The sequence below is a fragment of the Panthera onca genome, chromosome C1 (genome assembly GCF_046562875.1).
Source record: "Panthera onca isolate mPanOnc1 chromosome C1, mPanOnc1 haplotype 2, whole genome shotgun sequence".
Lineage (NCBI taxonomy): Eukaryota > Metazoa > Chordata > Mammalia > Carnivora > Felidae > Panthera > Panthera onca.
This window is the reverse complement of record NC_138346.1, coordinates 115,351,939-115,374,798: the sequence shown is the minus strand read 5'-3', so window position 1 is coordinate 115,374,798 and position 22,860 is coordinate 115,351,939. Positions and strand designations below refer to the sequence as shown.

The 22,860-nt window shown below is 45.2% G+C and overlaps 2 protein-coding genes across 5 annotated transcripts; one reads left to right on the top strand and one right to left on the bottom strand.

Annotated features, from left to right (window-relative positions):
- Positions 1 to 1,802: 1,802 nt before the first annotated feature.
- On the top strand, positions 1,803 to 5,040 carry OAZ3 (ornithine decarboxylase antizyme 3; the record flags this gene model as incomplete). Its single annotated transcript, XM_060621350.1, is given in 6 exon segments — positions 1,803 to 1,975; positions 2,262 to 2,322; positions 2,324 to 2,398; positions 3,280 to 3,455; positions 3,962 to 4,047; positions 4,794 to 5,040. Coding segments are annotated over 6 exon segments (714 nt in total), but the record flags the coding sequence as incomplete, so codon positions are not given.
- A 1,576-nt stretch (positions 5,041 to 6,616) lies between these two features.
- On the bottom strand, positions 6,617 to 21,822 carry TDRKH (tudor and KH domain containing). Of its 4 annotated transcripts, XM_060622838.2 has the most exons (15): positions 21,705 to 21,795; positions 19,555 to 19,901; positions 15,131 to 15,279; positions 14,072 to 14,178; positions 12,621 to 12,810; positions 11,766 to 11,905; positions 11,334 to 11,658; positions 10,134 to 10,294; positions 9,779 to 9,951; positions 9,492 to 9,556; positions 9,081 to 9,232; positions 8,521 to 8,622; positions 8,199 to 8,295; positions 7,939 to 8,019; positions 6,617 to 7,757 (listed from the first exon to the last, which is right to left on the bottom strand). In XM_060622838.2, the coding sequence occupies exons 3-14, from the start codon at positions 15,252 to 15,254 to the stop codon at positions 7,967 to 7,969; spliced, it is 1,689 nt and encodes a 562-aa protein (XP_060478821.1). In that variant the 5' UTR covers positions 15,255 to 15,279; positions 19,555 to 19,901; positions 21,705 to 21,795; the 3' UTR covers positions 6,617 to 7,757; positions 7,939 to 7,966. The 4 variants fall into 4 exon arrangements, with proteins under 4 accessions (XP_060478821.1, XP_060478824.1, XP_060478823.1 ...); XM_060622841.3 differs by lacking the exon at positions 19,555 to 19,901 and having other exon boundaries at positions 21,743 to 21,822; XM_060622840.2 differs by lacking the exon at positions 19,555 to 19,901 and having other exon boundaries at positions 21,705 to 21,811.
- Positions 21,823 to 22,860: the final 1,038 nt, after the last annotated feature.

The window sequence follows — 22,860 nt, the reverse complement described above, 5'->3', positions numbered from 1 at the left end:
GCCACCCAGGCGCCCCTGCTTACTCCTCTTCTTGTGTGTCTAGTGGACACTTCAAAGTTAATATGCTCCAAGCTAAACCTGTCTCTAGAGCCTGCTTCAAACTGTCTCACCTTGCAACCTTACCCATCTCAGTTGATGGAAACTTCTTTCAGTTCTTGGACTCAACTTCTTTCTCTCATGCTCCAGGAAATCCTGGGGTTCTATCTTTAAACAATTTCCAGAATCCAACCACTTCGCACCACCTTCAGTGCTTCAGCCTGGAATAAGACACCATCTTTCTCCTGGATCACTGTAGTAGTCTCTTGGCAAATCTCCTTTAATGCTCCCCAGTTTATTTACAACACAACAGTCAGGATCTTTTAAAAAACATAGATAAGATCATATCACTCCTCTACTCAAAACTTCACAGTGACTTTCCTCACACTGTAGTCTACAAGGCTCTCCCAAATCTGTCCCATTAGCTCTCTGACCTCACCTTCTGCTTTCCTCAGAACTTACACCGCAGCCTCCCTGCTGTTTCTTGAAAACACCGGGGGCACTCTCTTCAGGGCTTTTACATCCACTGTTTCGTAGGCACGGAATCCTCTTATCCCCAGATGCTGGCTTGGCTGACTCCCTCACTTCCTTTAAGTCTTCGATTAAATGCCATCTTTTCAATGAGGCCTACTTGGATCACTGTATTTGTTTCCCCAGCCTGCCCCACCCCCTTCACCTCCTGACCTTCCTTTATCCTGCTCTTTTCTCCATAGCAGTTCTCATTGAACATCCTAAGTTTTCTTACAATGTTTACTGTTTTCTTTTGTCTTCTCACTGTTAGAAGCTAAGTTCCATTACGCAGGGATCTTCGTTTATTGGTGGATCTCGGCACCTAGAATTCTGCCTGGCTTTCAGTAGGCCTTCAATAAATATTTGTTGAATGAAATGAGTGAATGAATATGCAGAGGTCTCAAACTGGTGGCCCCAGAATCAAATTTTGCTCACAATGTTGATTTTTTTAATCAACAGCTTTTATTTTTTAATAACCACCCCTTTTAAAAATTTGGAGGAATTTAGCACAAAAATCTATCTTTCCATTTTATGTTGAAAAATCATATCATCTGGAAGCACTGAGTCTGCATTTCTGCAACTGGATGAAACTGAGTTGTCAGCTTATTTTAGTTTATGAGCTTTCCATTTTGCTACAGCCCCACCCAGCAGCTCCATTAATTTCCATTAGCTGTCTTGGCTCCTAAAGGCATTTATAGTTTGCAATTTCTACCCTCCAGCGCAATGAGAAAGTTCAACAATGTGTAGCACCCCTGGATTATTAAAGGTAGGGATGACAATAAAAATATTGAGTTGATAGGAACTGAGAACCAATGAATCAAGTCAGGCATTGGATCAGGGCTTTAGAAACCTACAGTGTCAGACACCAACCATTTAGTTGCTGAAGTGGGATGTGTGTGGTGTGTGTTACATGAGTGTGCGCACATGCACGCGTGCCGCTGGAATAAGGGGCCAGGTTGAGGGCACTCAACAAGTGTTCAGGCAGGGCTATTCACCAATCAGTACAGAAGCTAAAGTACTGGTACAATTAAAAAAAAAAAAAAATCACTGGTACAGCCATGAAGTACATACTAGGTGAGTAGGAGGCTTAGTTAAGGGGGTTGGGTGGGGTGGAGGAGCAGCAGAGTGGAGTCTTGAAGTGACATAGGGCTGACCCTTTGCCCATGTCATAGTGCCCACCGGGTCACAATGACACCAGGCTGCCTGAACCCCTGCCACTCATCTCTGAACCTCACTTTGCCGCAGGGAGGCACTGAACTGAGAAACTGCCTTGTAACAGGTTGCGCCCCTCTATCTTCTCCCTTTCTTATATCAAGAGGGGAAAAACACGGAACTACCTCTACCCGATCTGGTCACCATACGCCTATTACCTTTACTGTTACAAATACCGGATCACCCTCCGGGAGAAGATGCTGCCTTGTTATAAAAGGTACTTGTTTTCCTCTCTACTTGTAGTTGTTTACATAAACTGTCAGGAAAAATAAGAGAATTTGAAGGAACTTCCCAAGTGGCAAGAGATAATAATAGCAAAATAGGATGGAAGGCTGGCATGGAACTTAAAATTTTCCCACCTGGCTGGCCTGGGAGAATGGAAGCAGATAGGCTCATCCACAAAAGATAGTGTCAGAGCCTGGTCCTATGTACCTGGAAGTTATGAACCCCTCCCCTTCTCAGATGCAGAGGTAAACTAATTTGGGCCCCCTTTTCCTAACCAGCATCATATATAAGGAACGGGAGGACTTGACACTCCAGCCCCGTTCCTGCCTTCAGTGCTCCTGAGTCCCCAGCAGGCCTCCAGGGGGTCAGAAGCACTGAGCAGGGTGACCACGACCAGCTTAAAGAATTATACTCGGTAAGTGGACTGCACACTGATGCTGTGCGGGGGTGGCCCCTGGCTTGCTGTGATGACACCTTAGGGAGAAGGGGCATAATTAGCTAACTGGAGAACAAATTTTAGATCTCGAGGCTCACGCAGAACAGCTACTTGCTTTGGAAACAAGGATTCTGGCCCAGAGATATTAAGTCAAGATCACAGAGCTGGTGGTGAGAAGTAGGATGGGGAAAGATGAGGTTGGAACAAAGAGCAGAACGAATTAAGAGTTCTGGGACGGAAACTTGTTTAGATGCCAAGAGAGGACTAGAACCTAGAACTCCTCGACTTGGCCCTGTACCATACTACAATAACATGCCTGTGGGTGACCTCTGCATTTTAACTGAGAAATCCGAGAATTCAGAGAAAACTCCCATGATGTAAAAAAAGTGGAAGAGCACGGTCAGTGAGTCCGTAAACAGATGACATGGCATTGTTTAAAGAATAAGCTCCCTAGGGGTGCCTGGCTGGCTCAGTTGGTGGAACATGCGACTCTTGATCTCGGGGTTGTGAGTTCGAGCCCCATGTTGGGTGTGATTAAAAATCTTAAAAAAAAAACAAAACAAAACAAAAAAAACAAAAAACAAAGCTCTGTGATGTAAATGTTTCTGAAGTGTTGGTGCACCCCTCGGGTGAGGTTAACAGGCAGTGATACTGCAACTGCATTGACTGGTTTCCAGATTGGTATCAAGGAAAACTCCACAATAGAGAATTAGGTCCTAGGACTAAGGGACAGAGTGAGGATTTGGCTCCAATTCGGTCAGCCCCAAATTTGCTTCCTCAGACACAGCCAAATTGGCCTGAGATCTGACCTGAGGACTAGATGAGAACAGGAGACTGTGTTACTCTTGTTCCCTTTCCAGGCTGGGAACCTGACGGTGCTGGCTACTGACCCCCTGCTTCACCAGGATCCAGTACAGTTAGACTTCCACTTCCGCCGCACCCCCCAGACCTCTACCCATTGGCACGGCCTTCTCAGTGATCATCGACTCTTCCTGGATATCCCATATCAGGCCTTGGATCAAGGCAACTGGGAAAGGTGACTGAGCCCTGATAGGAAAGTGGGGTGGGTGAGCGGGGAAGAGGCAGGAGGGTCCCTTCTTTCATCATGTCATAATCAGGTGGTGGGTGTGCTAACCCATGAGGGTGGATTCAGGAGCTAGATACTTTCACACCACCGAACTGGCATGCAGGCAAGCCCATGAGCTGAGCCAGGATCTGGGCTTCAAGGGAGAAGAGCCCCCCGGGAGATTGATGGACCCCGATTCAGAAACACAGAAGTGAGGATCAACAACAGGATGTGTCTTCGGACTGTCTTTCTTAGAGTGGCTCCTTCTCCCCAGGCCCCTCTAGGATATGGAGGTCAGTCCTGTTGTAATCCCTGGGCTTCGGAGAAACATTTACCAACACCAGCTTATCAACTTTCATTTCCTGGCTTGGGTCAGGAAAAAATTAAGCCATGAGGTTTCTTCTACTCAAGTAGGTGTTTGGATTTTGAATTCACTAAATATTTCATCAACTAGGATTCCTCTTTCTGGCCCCTAGTTTGACTGCAACACTGGAGTATGTGGAGGAGAAGACCAACGTGGACTTGGTGTTTGTAAGCTTCCAAAATAACCGGAATGACAGAGGTAGGGATTGGCAGTCCTTTCTGGCCCATGGTGCTGAAGCAGCTGACAGCAACTTTTCCTTTGTAGGAGACCCTCTTCCCCAACTTTTTAAAAAAGATCACACTCATACACATTTCAGGGATTTAACCACCATCATCCCCACCCCTGTTCCAAGGAAATGAAGGCAACTAGCACTCTGTTAGATTACACTTGGATTGTGAGGAAAGCCTCGAAGGTAGATTTCAGAAGCCAGACTGAGGAAGCACTGGTGACATTAACAGAACTATTCAAGGCATGTAGCTGGTAGGACAGAAAGGACCTCAAATGTATTAAGCACCTACAGTGTGAAAGTGTTGGGTATAGGGCCAGGAAGACAGGAATGGGTTTATCCGGATGCTTGGAGCACACGTTCCAGAAACTACGACCTCCTCCCTCCTCCTCCCCCGCTTCTATGGGACAGAAGATGGTCAAGAGCTTAGTACACCATCATTGTTAGGCATTTCATGATCATCATCTTATTTAATCAAATTCTGAGGAAGATCACCATGTTATAAATGGGAAAACTAAAGCTCCGAAAAGGTAACTTGTACAGTGTCACAAAGCTTAGCAAGCCTTAGAGCCAGGGGTGGAGTGTAGGTTTGTTAGTTCAAAGCAGACCACCCTAATGCTTGCACTACATGGCTTCCCTTCAGCCACTCCCTAAAGAAGCCAAATCCAGGGAAACAGTTGTATAGAGCCTCAAAAAATGTTCTAATTTTTTTTCACAGGTGCCCTGCTACGGGCCTTCAGCTATATGGGCTTTGAAGTGGTCAGACCAGATCACCCTGTCCTCCCTCCCTGGGACAATGTCATCTTTATGGTATATCCCCTTGAAAGGGAACTTGGCCACCTGCCCAGTGAGCCTCCCTGAACATGCCTATTCCTGTTGAGGGGCTGGGAGCCTTGACCACTGCGAACCAGGATGTGATTCAGGACACCTTTCATTCTAGAAATAAAGGGTAGTGCAATCCTCAAGTGTTCACTATTTCTTGGGGGTGTGGGGGAAGGCAGGGTTGGCTGTAGTGGAACATTAGCCTTACAGAACTGAATTCACTATAGAATAAACGTTTGATGGAAAAGTCAGGGAAGAGAGCCAAGGATTTTAGATTCCTTTGCTTTCCCCTCTACTCCAAAATCCATTTACTTATTCTAACCAGTAACTGTGTACTTGCCAAGAGCAAAAGCCAGGGACTAGGGAATTCAGAAAGACAAGCCTTGTTGGGAGTTTTTCCTTCACATATATCAGATTGGATTAGAGACAAGTATGAATTCCTTCTCTTTGGATGTGGAGAAAATCCAAGAAGGTAGCTGGACCCCACAGCTTTGGCTCAAGGGGAGGATTTCAAAAGACAAAATAAATACGGAATGGAAGAGGGTGTTCCAGACAAGGACAGGGTGTGTTGGAGCCCATCCAACTGGGACATGAACTGATGAGACATAAAGGCCACATAAATGGAACAGACTTGTACTCACGGGAAGAAGCCACGGCTAAGAATGAGGCACTGCTTGTTTTCCTCAGCAAGAAGTCCTACCAATGAATTACATCAGGGTCCCCTTTAAGAGTGAAGGCCAAGGGGCCGAGGAGCCTGGTGACTGACTAGTGGGCCTCGTGACCCTGTTGTGGAGCAGTTGCCAACCCCAGGGCTGAGCCTGCTTTGGGGGGGAGGGGGGGACCGCGGTAGTTCACTGCAGCCAAGGTCCGAAACCTTGTCAAATCAATGGCAGCCCTCCAAGGATTCTTCCAAGATCCCACAAACTCATCAGAGATGCTCCCTCACTGGAGCCTTTCTCGAGAGTTTTCTGAGAAAATAAATTTTGAAAATTTTGGCTATGGGAAAACCCATGCGGTATATGGGTAGGCCTAATTACTAGGTTAAAAAAACAAAACCCTGCATAAAGCATCCTCATGTGCTAGTTTTAAGTTTTGTAGTTCATCTTACAGATCCTTAAAAAGCCCTCCCTGTCCTCAGAAAATTAAAAATAGATCTACCCTGTGATCCAGCAATAGCACTGCTAGGAATTTACCCAAGGGATACAGGAGTACTGATGCATAGGGGCACTTGTACCCCAATGTTTATAGCAGCACTCTCAACAATAGCCAAATTATGGGAAGAGCCTAAATGTCCATCAACTGATGAATGGATAAAGAAATTGTGGTTTATATACACAATGGAGTACTACATGGCAATGAGAAAGAACGAAATATGGCCCTTTGTAGCAACGTGGATGGCACTGCAGAGTGTGATGCTAAGTGAAATAAACCATACAGAGAAAGACAGATACCATATGGTTTCACTCTTATGTGGATCCTGAGAAACTTAACAAAAACCCATGGGGGAGGGGAAGGAAAAAAAAAAAAAAGAGGTTAGAGTGGGAGAGAGCCAAAGCATAAGAGACTCTTAAAAACTGAGAACAAACTGAGGGTTGATGGGGGGTGGGAGGGAGGGGAGTGTGGGTGATGGGTATTGAGGAGGGCACCTTTTGGGATGAGCACTGGGTGTTGTATGGGAACCAATTTGACAATAAATTTCATATATTGGAAAAAAAAAAGCCCTCCCTGTTCATCGGCCATTACCCAACCACTCGCATTACTACACACTTACACTTGCTGCCAAGTCCCTTTCACAGCTCTCACTGGCTGAATGCTACTGGCCACGATGCAGGGGTGCGTGAAGACATGGCTTCCCGGAAGGCTTACCGTAAGGTCATAGTGGAGACCTACCAGAACCCAGGCCTCTTCCAAATACCTAGTTTGGGTGGGGTCCTTATTCACAAAGCCCAAACCTAAACTGGTTTGGTTCTTAGTGAATGTTTAATTCTGAAATACCTTTAGGGAAAGGATAGGATCTGTGCATAGGATGGACACTCACTTCAAAGACGGGCCCTCCACGTAAGGTGTGTGACAAATTCCAGGACCCATAGTCCTGCTTCTACCTTGATTCAACCAACATTTAGTTTTAGATCATTTTCTTGAGAACTTTATTCATCAAAGAATCCCCCAAATGATTTAAACGGCTATGGAAGTTCTCTTTCACTTCATGGAGGTGTGTGTGTGTGTGTGTGTGTGTATACATATAGATACTACACTAGCACTTTAGAGTATTTCCTGAGCTGCCCTCTCTTTGTCTAACTTGTATTTTAACCAAAGTTAACAGGGAAATAGCTGGAGCACTGTTTCAAAAAACCTACCTCCAATAACATTTCAGCAGTTGAGGCTGGGAGGCAGTGTTCTCTTCCCATTTCCTGAGGCTTTTTAATATAATCATGTTGATTTGTGCCTGTGCCTCCCAACTCAACTGCGGTCTTTGAGCTAACCACTCAAAAACCTCCTTTAATTAACAGAGTCACCTGAGGAGGTGAGTCAGAAGTCTGCAGAATCATCACTTCCACTGACCAAAACCTGGCTGCTTTCCAGCCTCAAAAAGGACACAGCCTTGCAGAAGCATACAATAATCGCCTGGCAGAGAGCAGCGGACCAGAGGCTGAGCAGCCTGGAAGCAAACTCGAAGAAGATGGGGTCGGACAGGTGGAGAAGGGACATGTACTTGTCCTCTTCTCCACCCCACACTCTTTGTGGTAGTCCAACAGAAGGAGAGCTTGCATTTGGTCCACAGCAAGCCAGATCATGTAGGTAATAGAGAAGGACTGCATAGATCCCTTTATCATAGGCTCCTCTCTCCAGGCACCAAATCCTGCCAAGACACAAACACATAGACACAAAAGTCTGAATAGGCTCAACCTGAGAACGAGTGAAACTGCAGGAAAACAGATGTAGAGTCATGCTAAGATGGGCTAGGGAAGGGAGGACAGAGCAAGCCCCGGCTGTCCCCCTGGTTACTTTCCTGTTGCTAGACAGAGGAGAGGTGCACTCACACGGCACAGCAGACGGCGTCAGCTGACTTCACAGTAAGTAGTCCTCTTCAAGATTATCATCACCAGACACAGAGGCAGCTTCTGCTTAGCAGAAAGGGGAGGAAGTTAGGCATGGCCACTGAGACTCAGGGAATACGGACTTCTTGGTGCCCTGTGGCCGCTTTTTAAGAGCTAAGTCTTAACACTGTCCCTAGTTTGGAGAGACTCACTGAAAACCAGTAATTCCCAAAGATGCTCTGGGGAGGAAATGCGGTTTGTACCTGACAAGCTGAGGCAGGACAGGGTATTTGCTATTTCTCCAGGGCTCTTCCTGGTCTCAGCGAGCATGCCGCCGAGAGAGACCTCTGTTTCTGTGGCCTGCAGGGATGAAGACGAGAGAAGACGACTGTAGTGGCTGGTGGGAAAGGAGAGGCTGCCCTCTCATTTTGTCCTCAGGCTCTGGTTAAGGCAGTGGAGTCAGATAGCTGAGAGGAACAAGGACGCCCCCTTAGGAAAGCCCTCCATAGCACATCACGTGTGACCAGAAGCCCTCCCGTCTCCCGGGGCAGACTCGCCCCGGAGCAGCACATTACGTGTACTCACCACATCGTGCAACATGTCTGGGATGGCTCTGTTTTCTTCCATGTCTTCAGGAAGTTCAACTGCATATCCTTTACGAACTAATTCTAACCCGATATCAAGTTTCTAAGAAGAAAAATGCAAAGGGAATGATGTTCTCTGTAGAGAGGGGCATATCTGAGGAACCAGGACAGCAGGGTTAGGAGTGATACTCAAAGTGATCCTTCAGGGGTGCCTGGGTGGCTCAGTCGGTTGAGCATCCGACTTCAGCTCAGGTCATGATCCTGTAGCTTGTGAGTTCAAGCCCCGTGTCGGGCTCTGTGCTGACGGCTCAGAGCCTGGAGCCTCTTCAGATTCTGTGTCTTTCTCTCTCTCTCTCTGCCCCTCCCCCGCTCACACTCTGTCTCTGTCTCTCAAAAATAAACAAACATTAAAAAAAAATTAAAGACATTCCTTCAGTAAGCAGGATCTTAGGAGGCAGGAATAATAGCAAATATCAGATAAGGGCTTCTGGGAAAGAAAAAGTGAATGAGGATATAAATATACTGACGAGACGGTGAGCCATGAGTGGACCCCAGTCGTACCTTCCCATTGCTAGTATCATATAAGTAAATCTTGGGCCAAGTTGAGATCCCAGTCTGGACATAGCTGGAGATCTTAGCCACCAGGGGCTTCCAGTCAGCACAGTGAGTGAGTCTGTCAAACTCATCCAAAGCTTCCTCTTCCCACTGTTCACCTGGCAAAAGATTGCAGGGAGAGCCTAAGAAGGGGTCCCTACTGATGGGATGAGATTATACCCACCTATTTCTACTCCAAAAGACACCTATGTCTGCCTGCCAGGCGTGTTCCTGGTTACTGCTTTCTACTGCTGGGAGGGAAAAGACAACTGAGTGCCCAGAACTCAAAAAGCCTGGGAATGTGAGAAATCCTGCCAAGTGCTATAAGGAAGTTATTTTATTTGGAGGCAAGGTCAATAGGTATTGTGACCAATTTACCTGAGGGGGCGATCCGTGCCAGACTACATTCTATTGCTTGAAATGGAAGACTTAGGAAGTCACTCCTAAAGGAAAGAAACTGAAATTAGAATCCCAGTGCCAGAAGGGCCTCTTACAAGGTCTGTGTTTCTAGACATCACCAATGAACCCAAGGGAGAAGATAATCATCTGCTCTCTGTCAGCAGGCTCTCTTCCCAACCCCCCAGTGATGAGTGCCAAGAGCACACCACCTGCGATGGCCAGGGCTGAGTTAACAGCTGGGACTCCACCCCGGCCTCCACACTGACCTGAGTGCCCGGAGGTCCTTCAGTGGGCAATCACCATTATCTCCAAAGTCAACGAAGTACAGGTCCAGGTTCCCATTCTCCAAAGTGCCAAGGACCCGAGCTCGGTACCAGGAGCCATTTGTAGGTAGAGGTGCTGCTACAATGTCTCCCACATGCACAGTCAAGTCTTCAGGCTGCACATGAGGAGGGGGATCAGGATTGGGAGAGTTAGGATGGGCAAGCTAAAAAACAGATAAGCAGTAAATACGAGGAGGAGAAAGAACAAGTAGTTGTTCCCTAGGAGAAAAAGAGAACACATCACAATAAAAAAGGCCCCCTTTTCATCAAACCCAACCCTGTCCCTACAGTAACTCACTAGACTGTTCTCATAGTGCTGGGTCATCTCACTGACAAGCTTATCCAGCTGCAGACTGCGGGAGCCAATGATCTGGATCCAGAAGTGGTTAGGGTGTTCAGAGGCAGACACGTAGACTTCCAGGAACTCATCGGCATGGAAACTGAAGTCAGGACTAGGGACTAAACACAGGGATAAGCAAGTTAAGCTACAGAATCCTCACCATCTAACTTGGTGACCATATTAAAACTATGGTTGAAATGGGGAGACTGGAGGTGCCTGGGTGGCTCAGTGGGTTGAGTATCCTATTCTTCATTTCAGCTCAGGTCATGATCCCAGGGTTGTGGGATCGAGCCCTGCATCAGGCTCCACACACAGCACGGGGCCTACTTAGGATTCTCTCTCCCTCTCCCTCTCTCTGCCCCTCTCCCCTGCTTGTGCTCTAAAATTTAAAAAAAAAAAAAAGGCAGACTGCATCAGAAGCGAGAGTTACAAAAATAACCAAGTGGCTATCACCATTTAAAAAATGGCTGGAGGGACAACTGAATGATTCATATAAGAACATCCTGAAGAAAGGTGCTAAGCTGAGCTGTGTACCATTCTATGTAACTGAGTAATAAGTTTACACTTCTAGTCATCTGCCATGTATTCAAATCAGACATCAATTATAACTGCAACATGGACCAAAGGAAAGATGTGGGCCTGTTCCAGATCCTACTCTATCACGGACTCATTGTGTGACCCCCAAACAAGTCTATGAACCTCTTAGGGGGCCTGGTCTTCCCCGTCCATCCCCAAACCTATGCACAGAAGAGAATGCTCACAATCTTTTCATCCTCCTTGAATGGTGATGATTTTTAAAAGCAGTAATGAGATAAGCCAAAAAAAAAAATCAGGCTGAGTATTTTACTTAATAAATCCATTTAGAAATGAATACCATGTAAATTCAATTACTTGATATATTACTCAGACTAGTTTCCTGTGAACTAGTATATTTCACTAGTATATTATCATTCTCCATCACTAGTCTGGTTTGTGTTCCGAAAATTATTCATGTTTAGTAGTAACCCAAGTAAAATATCACCACACAAAAGGACTTCTGTGAAGAGGCTCATAAGTGCAGTCAAGAAAACAAATTATTTTTACTGCTTCCTTTTTTGGGTTGTCTAAGCCAGTATTTCTACCTTCCATATGGTAAATGGGTTCCCATTTGTTACATACTTTCAAACATGGACATCTCTGGACTGGTCTGGGCTCCAGATTTCTGAAAGCTGTCCCCATTAGGTTTCTCCCAAGCACCTTCTGGCCCTTCGACAGCCATGTCACCGCCTCCTTTTCGGGGAGGAACTCTCAGTGGTGTAGCCGGCTCTGGCCCGGCACCAGTATCAGTGCTCTTCCACAAAGCTGGCTCTCCAGCTCCACCAGACTCTATCACTTCCTCTCTTCTTACACTGATTGGCTGCTTGCGTGGGACTCTGGTTTCTGCAGAATGAGCAATTCTCTTCCGAAGTTCTTCATCTTCTGAAACTTTCTCTAGTATCAAATGCTGTGGAAAATAAGAGAGGAGATCGATTTGGCCACATATTTTGACCCAGGGTGGAGTAAAGGATTCTTCTCATTCTTAGACACAATTCAAGTCTACTAACTACTTGCCTTGGCTGCTGCCACTTCCTTCTGTGTTCCTGAGATTTTTATAAGCCTTGATAGTAGTAGCGTCCCCTCTGATTCTTTGTCACAGGTAATTTTGGCTCCAGAGGCTTTACAGATAGAACGAATTGTCTCACCACCCCTCCCTGCATTGAAAAACACATAAAAACCTGTCCTTCCCTCTTGGCCAGCTTTAACCACTAGAAAAATCACTATTTTGTATATACTAGGAGAGTCTGTTCTTATTTTCAAAGTGAACAGAATGTAAGATATTGACTAGAAAGCAGGAACTATTGCAATCCTTACTATATGAAGGGGAACAGGGACAATCTTCTCTTTCTGCTTTACTTAAACTCTAAACATTTAGTGTACTTCACGTCATTCCCATTTTTTGGCCACTCAGCACACTTTATATTTGCACTTTATTAGAAGATATCCTACACAGTGTGAGAGGCACTGAGGCAAGAATGGACAATTCTCTGCCTCTAGGAGAAGCATAAGGACTGCTCTAGGGGAAGGCATAGCAGGTGCTCTCTGGAAGAGCACGGTCTTGAAAGATCTGGGATAAATATGAGCAGGCTTAGCTCTCCTTTAAAAATCTATTGTGAGGTAAATACATTTACCTGAACCCTTCCAGAGCCTATTTGTAAAGTTCAGACCATATAGCTTCTTGGGGTAATGGGGTTTGGGTTTACCACTGCTTCTGTAAAAATGTACAGCTCTGGTCTCAATGTCCCTGTCTCCCCATGCTCCCTCAGGAAGGTGATGGGGAAGAAGGCCAGGAAAAACCCTTGGGAAGGTATGAAAGGAAGGCAAAGGTGAAAGAAAAAGGAAACAGCAGAAGAAGCTGTCCAGTGGTACCTATGATCCTGCCCACGGATCTCTGTGGAACAGAAAGCTGCTCAGACACAGGGGTATTCTCTGTCAGGATCTGATGGATGGCTGCTTTGGCCTTGCACACCTGCACAGGAAACCCACTGATAAGCAGCACCCGTTCATCGCCTACATCCTCTGTGTCCACATCAATCCGAGCACCCGTCTGTTTCCGCAGCTGCAGAGAAAAGGATACGTGGCAGTCCGCTCTGGAATAGCTCCCATTTGGGTCAGCTAGGTACACTTTCAACTTAACCCTGGAAGTAGATGGAACTGGACAGTTATCAGTTAAATCAAGATGCTATAAGCTGTCCTCAACTATCTGTACTGATGAAAGACGATTAGTGACAAAGGTAACCCCAAATAATAGTTCATTCAAAACAGTTTCTCTTTATATTTTTTTAAAAATTTTTAAATGCTTATTTATTTTTGAGAGAGTGTGCACGAGTGCAAATGGGAGAGGAGCAGAGAGAGAGGGAGACACAGAATCTGAAGCAGGCTCCAGGCTCTAAGGTGTCAAGCACAGAGTCCGATGCAGGGCTTGAACTAACCAAACTGCAAGATCATGACCTGAGCCAAAGTCAGAAGCTTAACCAATTAAGCTTCTAACTAACTAACCAGGCGCCACTCTCTTTGTATTTAGAACCCTCTTTCCCTCTCATTTTATTTGGATCAGAGAGTCAAATATTTTGTTTTCTTAACAAACTGAATAGATAATAAGAACAATTAGGCCAATTCAATATTTACTATCAATTAATGAGAGCTAATTAATTCCACAGTAGAAAAGAATGGTTCAGACTGCACCAAGTTTAGAATCACACAATCAAAAATTCCCATTTCAGGGCATCTGGGTTGCTCAGTTGAGTGTCCGATTTTAGCTTAGGTCATGATCTCATGGTCAGTCTCTGTGCTGACAGCTCGGAACCTGGAGCCTGCTTCAGATTCTGTGTCTCTCTCTCTCTGCCCCCTCCTGCTCGCACTCTGTCTCTCAAAAATAAATAAACATTAAAAAAAAAAATTCAAGAGCACCTGGGTAGCTCAGCCAGTTAAGTGTCTTGACTTCGGCTCAGATCATGCTCTCCCATTTTGTGAGTTCGAGCCCCACAGCAGGCTCTCTGCTGTCAGCGCAGAGCCCACTTAGGATCTGCTGTTCCCCTCTCTGCTGCTCCCCTGCTCACGCGTGCATGCTCACTCTCTCTGCCTCTCTAAAATAAACATTAAAAAAATACCCATTTCAAGCTAAGTCATGCATGCTCTGGGGAGAAGTACTCTTCTTTAGAAGGAAAAGAGCACGGTTAGCTAAATGTTCCTTTATTTATTTCTTTTAAAGACCTACATAGTGCAGGTGGCTTTTGTGGGATGGGGGCAGAGGAGGGAAGCAAGAAGTTATTAAGCAGAATCAATCCCTGGGAAAGCCAATTGCTTGCTTACACACTTACCTGTTTAATATTGGCTCCTTGCCGGCCAATGATGAGCTTTACGGCCTCCTGGGGAACTCGCATCTCTATTTCGATGTCGTCCTCCCCAACAAATGTCAACCGTTCTTCTGCATAGATCATGGCTCATCAGATCAGACTCAGATAGCATCCAAGTACCCCAGCCCTCCCCTGAAACTAGGTGTCAAAGAGACTGATCCACAAGACAGACTAAGGATCTCAACCATAATGACAAAGAAAAGTAGCACCTGAGTAGGAATTAGAGGGCCCCAGAAGATAGGCATTGTCTCTGGGATACTGTTTCAGATGCTAAAATGGGAAAAGCATTTGGCTCTGCAAGAAAGGGGTGCTGGATTTTGGGTAAGCTGTGTCTCCCAAGATAGGACTCCTGGAGAAGAACAAAGGCTAAATTGCCCAATGAATACACTGGGCTCAGAACTTCTGCTTGTACCTAAATCCTTTCTCTAGGTTCAGCCTGTGTGGAAGCTGGACCCCATGGTTAGCTTTCTAACAACTAAATGCAAAAAGCATATAAAAAAGATAAGAGTATATGCGCCTGGGAGGCTCAGTTGGTTAAATGTCTGACTTCGGCTCAGGTCATGATCTTATGGTTCGTGGGTTCGAGCCCCATGTTGGGCTCTGAGCTGACAGCTCAGAGCCTGGAGCCTGCTGCAGATTCTGTCTCTCTCGCTCTCTGCTCCTCCCCCGCTTGTGTGCACATGCTCTCTCTCTCAAAAATAAACATTAAAAAAAAAAAAACTATTGTAAAAAAAGAGATTATACTCTTTACTATCTATAGATAAAAAAGAAAAAGAACCCATTGCAGTGCTGCTGTTGCTGAAGGGAAAAGAGAATAGAATTAGGAGTTCTTCATTCCACAGACTAGCTTCACATTAAGAACATAGAAAAGAAGAAACCAAACAGTTTCAAAGACCCCCTCAAAGAAAGCCAATTACATCCCAATAGACATACCCAGTCCAACAAGGAAAATTTTCATTTCAATTTAACAAGGCCAGAGCACAGCCTGAACATTTCCATATTTACAGCCGGGGGTCCACATACCTCTGCTCTCCCTGTACCTGCGGTATAGGATATAGGCAACTGTTGCACTGGCTGGGATCCCGAGGCCCAGCGCTATTTTCTGAATAGTGGACAAACTTGTCCAAGAAGTTCGTTCAGTGGACATTTTCTGCTGTATTCTGACTTACATCCTGAAATAAGCAAATGAGGGAAAAGAAGCAATTTCATCCCAACCTTTACGACTGGCAGAGAAGCATGGGAACATATGACAATATTATTGAAAAGAATACTACTTCAATATTATTGAAAAGAATACTGCCTACCTTCCCATATCAAGAGCTTGAGCAGTATCAAAATCTTTTTTTCCCAAAATCTATTTCATGTAAAAAGGTCTCGGTATTTTTTAAAAGTTGCTAAGGGACATACACAACAGAGGCATACTTCATTCCTTCCCCCCTCCTAGGGAGAACTATACGTTGATCACGACTTTATAGGACAAAGGAATAAAAAAAATATTATATGAATCAAACATTACAAAAATACGCCTTTAAATTTCACATCAGACTGCTTCAAATTCCTTATCTGTGCTCTTCCATGTCTCTAGGCCTTTCCAGAAGCTGTTGTCTCTGCAAGGAATAGCTTTCTAGGCCTTTCAGGCTCTCCTCCCTTCGACTTCTAGACTCCGCTGCTTCCACTTCATTTTCTTCTTTTATCTATACTCCTGATTTCTAGTCATTCCTCAGCTAACACTGGAAGGAGGTCTGCCCTACTCCTTTACCGAAACGACAACCTCCCAGGTAGCCAACAGAGATGGCACGTATAAGCCCTACCTAATCTCCCCTATGTGCCCTTCTTCTCTTGGCTTCTCCTTCTCTTGCCCTGGAGGTGCCTTTGTGGTTTTGGTCTTGTTTTCCTGTGGCCTCTATCCACTGCTACTGTCACTCTGCTGTCTTTGGGCAATTTCATCCACACCTGCAGCCTCAACTACTACCTATATGCTAGTAACTCCAACAACACGGCACCTGATTCAGAAGCTCATTGAATCTCATTCAGACCACTGCAACAGCCTTCTTGCTTAGTCTGACTCTGTACCTTCATTTTGCTGCCTAGCTAATCTTAACATCTTCACTATATTTCCTTATTCTCTAGTCTTTCTCACCCTCCCAGGCAATTCATACGGTCTCTTCTCAAGCCTCTAGTGCCTCCTTCTCCATCCTCACTCTCAAATCATGTTCTCTTCACTTCCTACGCCACTGAGAAAGTAGAGCATTCAGAGAAAACATTAGCCAAGTTCCACCACATTTACCCACCTACTTCTATCTATGCCCAAATCCCTACCTTCTCTCCTGTGACCATGGATGAACCATTTCTGTTCTGGGCACTGAAGTCTCTCATAAAAGTGTCGCTCTCCTTCCTTCTCATACATTAAGGTTTTCCTCTCTACTGGATCTTTCCATCAGCAAACATACCACTGTTTCTAGTTTCTTTAAAACTCTTGATTCTACTTATTCCTCCAAATACTTCTCATTTCTTCCCTTCCTTTTACAGGAAAACTCACAAGTGCCAATACTTCTGTGCTCAATTTCTCTTCTTGAACCCACTCCTGCTGCTCTTGCCAAGGTCACCAGTGACATCACATTGCTAAGGTCTTCACTCTACCTGCCCTTGCCCCCACATCTGGCACAGCTGGGGATTCCCACTGCTCGGAGACCCTTTCTTCACTTGGCTTCCATGACAGCACTCTCCTGGTTTTTCTTTCTCCTTTCTGGCTGTTCTATTAGTCAGTTTCCTTCTCCTTCTTGTAACCTCTAAATATTGCAGTGCCCCAGGGCTCTGTCCTTTGCCCTCTCCTCTCCTCACTTCCTTGGTGATATTGCCAAATTTCATTCACAGCTTGGCTTTAAATCCCATCTACGCTGAGAACTCCCAAATTCATAGATCCAATTAGGACCATTCTCCTTAACTCCAGGTTTGTATACGTAAATGTCTGGGAGACAACATCTCCACTGGATGTCTAATAGGCATCTCAAACTCAAACTCAACAGGTGCAACACTTGTCTGTAGTATTGGCTGACTCAGTAAATGGCAACTCCATTCTTTTGCTCGGGTTACCCTCAAATAGCACCTCCAGGCTATCAGCAAATCCTATTCATTCTACCTTCAAATTATCCAGAATCTGACATTTTACCACTCCACTGCTATGACCATCATTTGCTTTAAACATCACTATCTCTTGCCCAAATTATCGCCATGAATTATATCCCAGCATTTGCCATTGTCCAGTTTATTCTCAACAGCTGGAATAAGTCAGATAATGTTGCTCTTCCACTGAAAACCTTCCAGTGGTTTTCAATCTCACTATGATTCTAAGCCAAAGTTATTATAATGACTTGCGAGGTCTTCGTTTTGATTGTATATCCACTGGAATGTAAATTCTATAGGGCAGGAATGTTTTCATTCTTCAGTGCCTAGCACACAGTAGCCAGTCAATAATCATTTGTTGAATGAATAAACTTCAACGACTGTTGCTTTCATGAAAAGTCATTAATGGCATGAAAGTTCTTTATCATCTGATCTCTGCCTACTACCTTCGCAGCCTTCTTTTCTAACCCCACTGCTACTAGGGGAAAAGGACATGCTCTCCTGTATATCCTTACTTTGACCCATGTGTCACTTCACTTGTCTTCCTTATACTCCCTAGCCCATCTGATCTCCCTGGCAAAACCCTACTCCTTCCTCAAGTCTCAACTCGACTGGTACACTCCTTCTAAGGCCTGTAGGATTTCCCCTGGCTGGCTTAGGGTTTCTTCTTAGTTCATGCTGCCCCGTAAATGGTACTTCCCTGATGGCACTTGTTCACACTGTATGCAACTGTGTATCTGTTATGCCTGTGTCTTCTAGACTAATGGATTCAGCAGTGCCATTCAACCACATTTATTAAGCACTTCTATGTGCTAAATGCTATTGTGGCACTAAGGATGACAAAGATGAAGAGATAAATGTACTGAGTAGCTACTATGCCACTAGGCCCTTTCCATACATTATTTTAATTGATCTTCATGCAATCCTATAAGGTAGGAAGGAGTATATATGCTTAGAGAGGTCACCTAATCTCTTACCCAGAGTCTGGGGTATTATTTGGATATTAAGAACCTTACAAAGTAACTTTAGGAGCTCCTCCCCCTTTTCTTTCACATAAACTTTCAGCAGAACAGTACTTGGGTGTCTTTGGCAATTCAACATTAACAAATACTTGTTTAACACTGAAAACACTGTAGCTGGTAAAAAACTAAAGACAGTGTCTATTTCCAGGTAGTACAATCTAGTATAACACAGCATGGCTTTTAATGAAACTTGCCTTAAAATGAGTGAGGAAATATAATTTATGCTATGATTTGCCTCCAGGTAAAAAATTCAAACCAAATGATTATAATATCCAAGAAAATAACGTGTTTTTTTTTTACCTTAAAAAAACTAGTTGTATCGTAGGAAGGCTAAACGCTCGTTAATAAAAGACCTACTTAGGAATAAAACTTTGGTTTTAAATGTGCTTTTCCTGAAAGCCTTTCAGGAAGAGTGAAGGAAAAGAGAAGTCTTCGCACAGAAATCTCCTTCCAAGGAGCAGAGAAAAGTCATGTCAAGACCGCGGGTGGATTTCCTACTATTAAACAGAGGACCGAATTTTTGCATGTGGCCTCATAGAGCTTTACTGACCAGTAGAAATAAAGTTCTTTAAACAACCACCAGAAGTTTGCCAGATCTATGTTTTCAACCAACAGTTTTAAACAAATTTAATTCACTCTCTTGCCTACTCATGCCCTGAAGAGAAAAAACCTTGTATGACCTGGGTGAGTGACCCTTTTCGAGTGTCTTGTTATTCCAGGCAATTATTTAGTAAGTAGGTCCAATATATATAGTATATCACTTGGAGATTCAGTACAGACATGAGGGAATTTTTTTTCTTTAGTGGGTAGGAAGAATGGAGTTTACTATGGGTTTGAGTTAGGAGATCCCTTTCCTAACTGAATTAAAAAAAAAATTTTTTTTTCCCTAGGCTGTAAATAGACCCTTTCACTGCTCTCTATAAAAGTTTGGGTGGGATCATATTTGCATATACTAAAAGAAAGGAAACAAACTGTTTCACAAGAATTTTTGCTTACATTCTTGAGTTTTTGAACCTCAAACTATTTTCTTATATTACGAGATGGTTTATTCTGGGTAATTGGAAAAGATTCACCTTCTTTTATCTAGTGGTTACTGCATGTATTTTCTCATACAGTCTCTAAAGTGCAAAGCTTGTCTTCACTATTAATGTGCCTCACTGAAAGAGTGCTGGCTCCTTGTTATGGGCTGAACATGCTGGGGACACAAGCAGGAATAAGAATTCTTGCCCTGAAATAAAGTCTAGGAGGAAAGATAAACACCAAAACAACTAATTACAGGCAATGCAAAGACAATATAAATACTTGGTTAATGGAGCAGCCTGGAGGAGCGAGAACTTAAATTGTTTTTTAGATGGCACAGAGTTGAAAACCACTTCATTAAAATACGAATTTATCTTCTGCATTCAAACCAATAAACATTGAGTATCCAACGTGTACTTGGCCCTGGGGATACAACAGTCCAGACAGACTTGGTAGCTCCTTCACAGGACTTCCTATTAGGCAGGGAAGGTTTTATCTTGACAAGCAGGAGTCTGTAGGTGTTGAAGGTTTTGGGAAACAAATCTAGGCCTGTGAACCAGAGCAGTAACTTAATCTCCACTGGAGTGCTGTCTGCCTTTTAACACCACTTTTCTGGCTATAATTCATGCCTAAAAAAAAAAAAAAAAATCACAGAATTTTGGAATTGGAAGGACCAAAGAGATGATCTGATTCTACTAATAATGTTCCCACTGGGGAAACCAAGGCCCAGGGAAATAAAGAGATTTCCCTAAGGTTACACAGTTAGTCATTTCCATACAATGCGGTATGCAAAGTGGTTGGAAGACCAGTCACAATGGCACCTCTTTAAGGAGACTCAAACAAAACAAAACAAAACCCCAACAGCATTTCCCCTCCAATTCAGAAACTATCAAGATCAAGGCAAAAATATATGATATTCCTCTGGCTCTGCAGCCAAACCCCCCTTAATCCCGAACTTCTGTGCTTGGGGTTTTATCACTATGGGCTTCCATAGTTCTCCAAACATCCCTTCATAACACATGCATTGCTTGCAATTCTTGACTAATGACAGTCTACAGGAGAATGAATTGAAGGCAGCAACTGTGGGGGTAGGGAGACCAATTCACAGGCTAGTCCAGGTGTTAATGATGGAGACGGAGAGTAGTTTTCACAGGTAGAATACACAAGACCTAGCAACTGATTCAGGGAAAGGTTAGAGGGTGAGCCAGGGAGCTATCAGGTTTTTCATTTGAGCACCTGGTAGATGTAGTGTTTGAGAGAGAATGTTAATGATCTGGCGGTGGAAGGAATGTGCGTGATGGGAAGATGAATGTCTGCGACCAGGATAAATTTATTGCACGGCTTTTCTTTGAATCCAAAGCTAATTTCCACTTAACTCCTTTTCACATATTACAAATGAAGTTTGCGCTAATTGAGTTAGCGGTCTCAAAGAAGGAGTATCTACTTGATTAATCAAGTATGATTTTATTTATAATATACATATTTCATACGGTGTCTCTTTAAGTGGTAAATAACACGGCACCAACGGAGATGTAACTGTATGTACTGAATGCCAGCTTGTGTTTGATTTTAGGACTTCAAAAATGAATGTGAAAAGGAGGTTTGGAACTGAGAACCATAGTTCCCAGGGGAAGCAGAGTGAAGAGGAGACATGTGGCTCATTTCAAGGGAAGAAATTCAACTAAATAATGGTTTTCAGTAAATACTGATTTTGAAATTTGACATTTACATGAAACAGTTGCTAACTACCTGATATGCATAACTATGGCTTACTTTTACATTATCATTTCAAAAACATCGTTAGCAAATCACTGCAAGCTCCACGGGAGCGGGGGGGGGGGGGGGGGGTAGATTTCTCATCCCCAGTATCTCCTGATAACCAGAACCTACAAAATGGCTAAAACACGGGGATAGGCTTGTGGAACTGAAACAGCTCAGTTTTCCCATCCTTGCTATATTTATCTTTAACTAGTGAGTGGGGGGGGGGGGGGGGGGGAAGCATCAACCCACTTCAAGCTGTGAAAAGAATAAAAATTTAACTTTGACACGGGAGTCTTCAGCATTAGTAAGGAGGGAAACTGGAAAAACAAACAAAAACCCCAATTTATTATTTTCTGACAACTGGAAACAGTCATCCTATTAGAGATAAAGAAAACACTGGAGAAAAATCAAAGGCAAACCGATAAACTGATGGCGGTTCTCAGTGTCAAAAAAGACCAAAAACACCAGTCTTGGAGTCCAAACTGGCCTGGGGGTTCGTGGTGGGGCCAGAGCACTTCTTTGGATTCTGTTAGTAGCCCCGGGGTTCCGCTGACCACGCCCTCGGACGCCTCCCTTCGCTCGACCCCACTTTCCCGCCTGCTTGTGGCCCGGGCACCCCAGGCTCAGCCTCTCGCACTCCCCAAGCCTCCGCGCCGCGTCCCCGCCTTTACCGCTCCTCGACTCAGCCGTCGCGCGCTTCGCCTCGCACCTCACCCCAGCGGCCGTCACCTCCTCCCTCTCGCACCGCGACTCCAAGCCCCGCCTGCCCCGCTTCAGCCGCCTCTTCCCCACCCCCACAGCCCGTCTGCACCAATCAACGCCCGGCTCACAGTCCGACCAATCGCCTGCCGAGCCGCAACCAATCCTTCAGCGGGCTGCCCCTGAGCGACGGGGCTGCTGCCTGCTCAGACCCAATTACCCGGATGGAATTCAAAGCCGGCCACCGCGTCAGCCAATTGGAGCCCGGGAAACCAGACGTTGTTAATTGAGATTGCACCTGCTGAGAATTAAACAGCCAATTAGAGGCTTCAAGGAATCCTTCCAGGCTCCCTCTAGGCCAATTACCGAAGAAGCTTCCACCTCCCCTAACCTCGGAGAAAATCAGCGCTCCCGAAGCTGGGACCGAAGTGCGAGAGCGTGGAATCACTCATGTGTGTCATCGTTCGCAAAAAATTAGTGCCTTTGTGCAGAGCCAGTGTCACTCCACAGCCCAGTGACCATGGAGAAAGCAGCCTTATGATGGGTGATGCTCTGCCACTTGTTTCCTCTGCGATCTTTTGCCTTGATTGGTCCTATATCTACTGTGGCAGTGACTCAGGTGGTATGGGAAACATTTTTGGGGGAAAACCTAAAACAGGCGGCGTAGAGTTGGAGAGGTTGAGGGGAAGGAGCTACGCGGAGGAGTGAAGAGACGATGTGGACGGACAAGGCAGCAGGAGAGATGGAGAGGAACCCGAGTTCGAGCGCCCCGTGGTAAGGGAGCTGCGGGTGGTGCCGGCGTCAGGGGTTCCCCTTTCCTTAGGGATGGAGGGGAACGGGTCGGGGGATCAGCGCAAACGCACAAGCCGGGGGTCATTTCTCGGGGGGGAGGGGCGTAGTTTTCTTTGGAAGCGGGCATTCCAGCCGCGGTCCAGGGCCCTCAACCGTTAAGGACGGTTAGGCCCTACTACCGCCTCTGCGCAAGCCTCGCAAGCCGGACCCTGCACCCCACCCCTCCCCGCTCCGCACCCGGGCTCACCCTGGGACGCTGGGTTGGGCGCTCCTGGTAACGCGCGGAGGGCTTTTGCTTTAGCTTCTATTGCTGTGCCGGGCACATGATAAGCACTC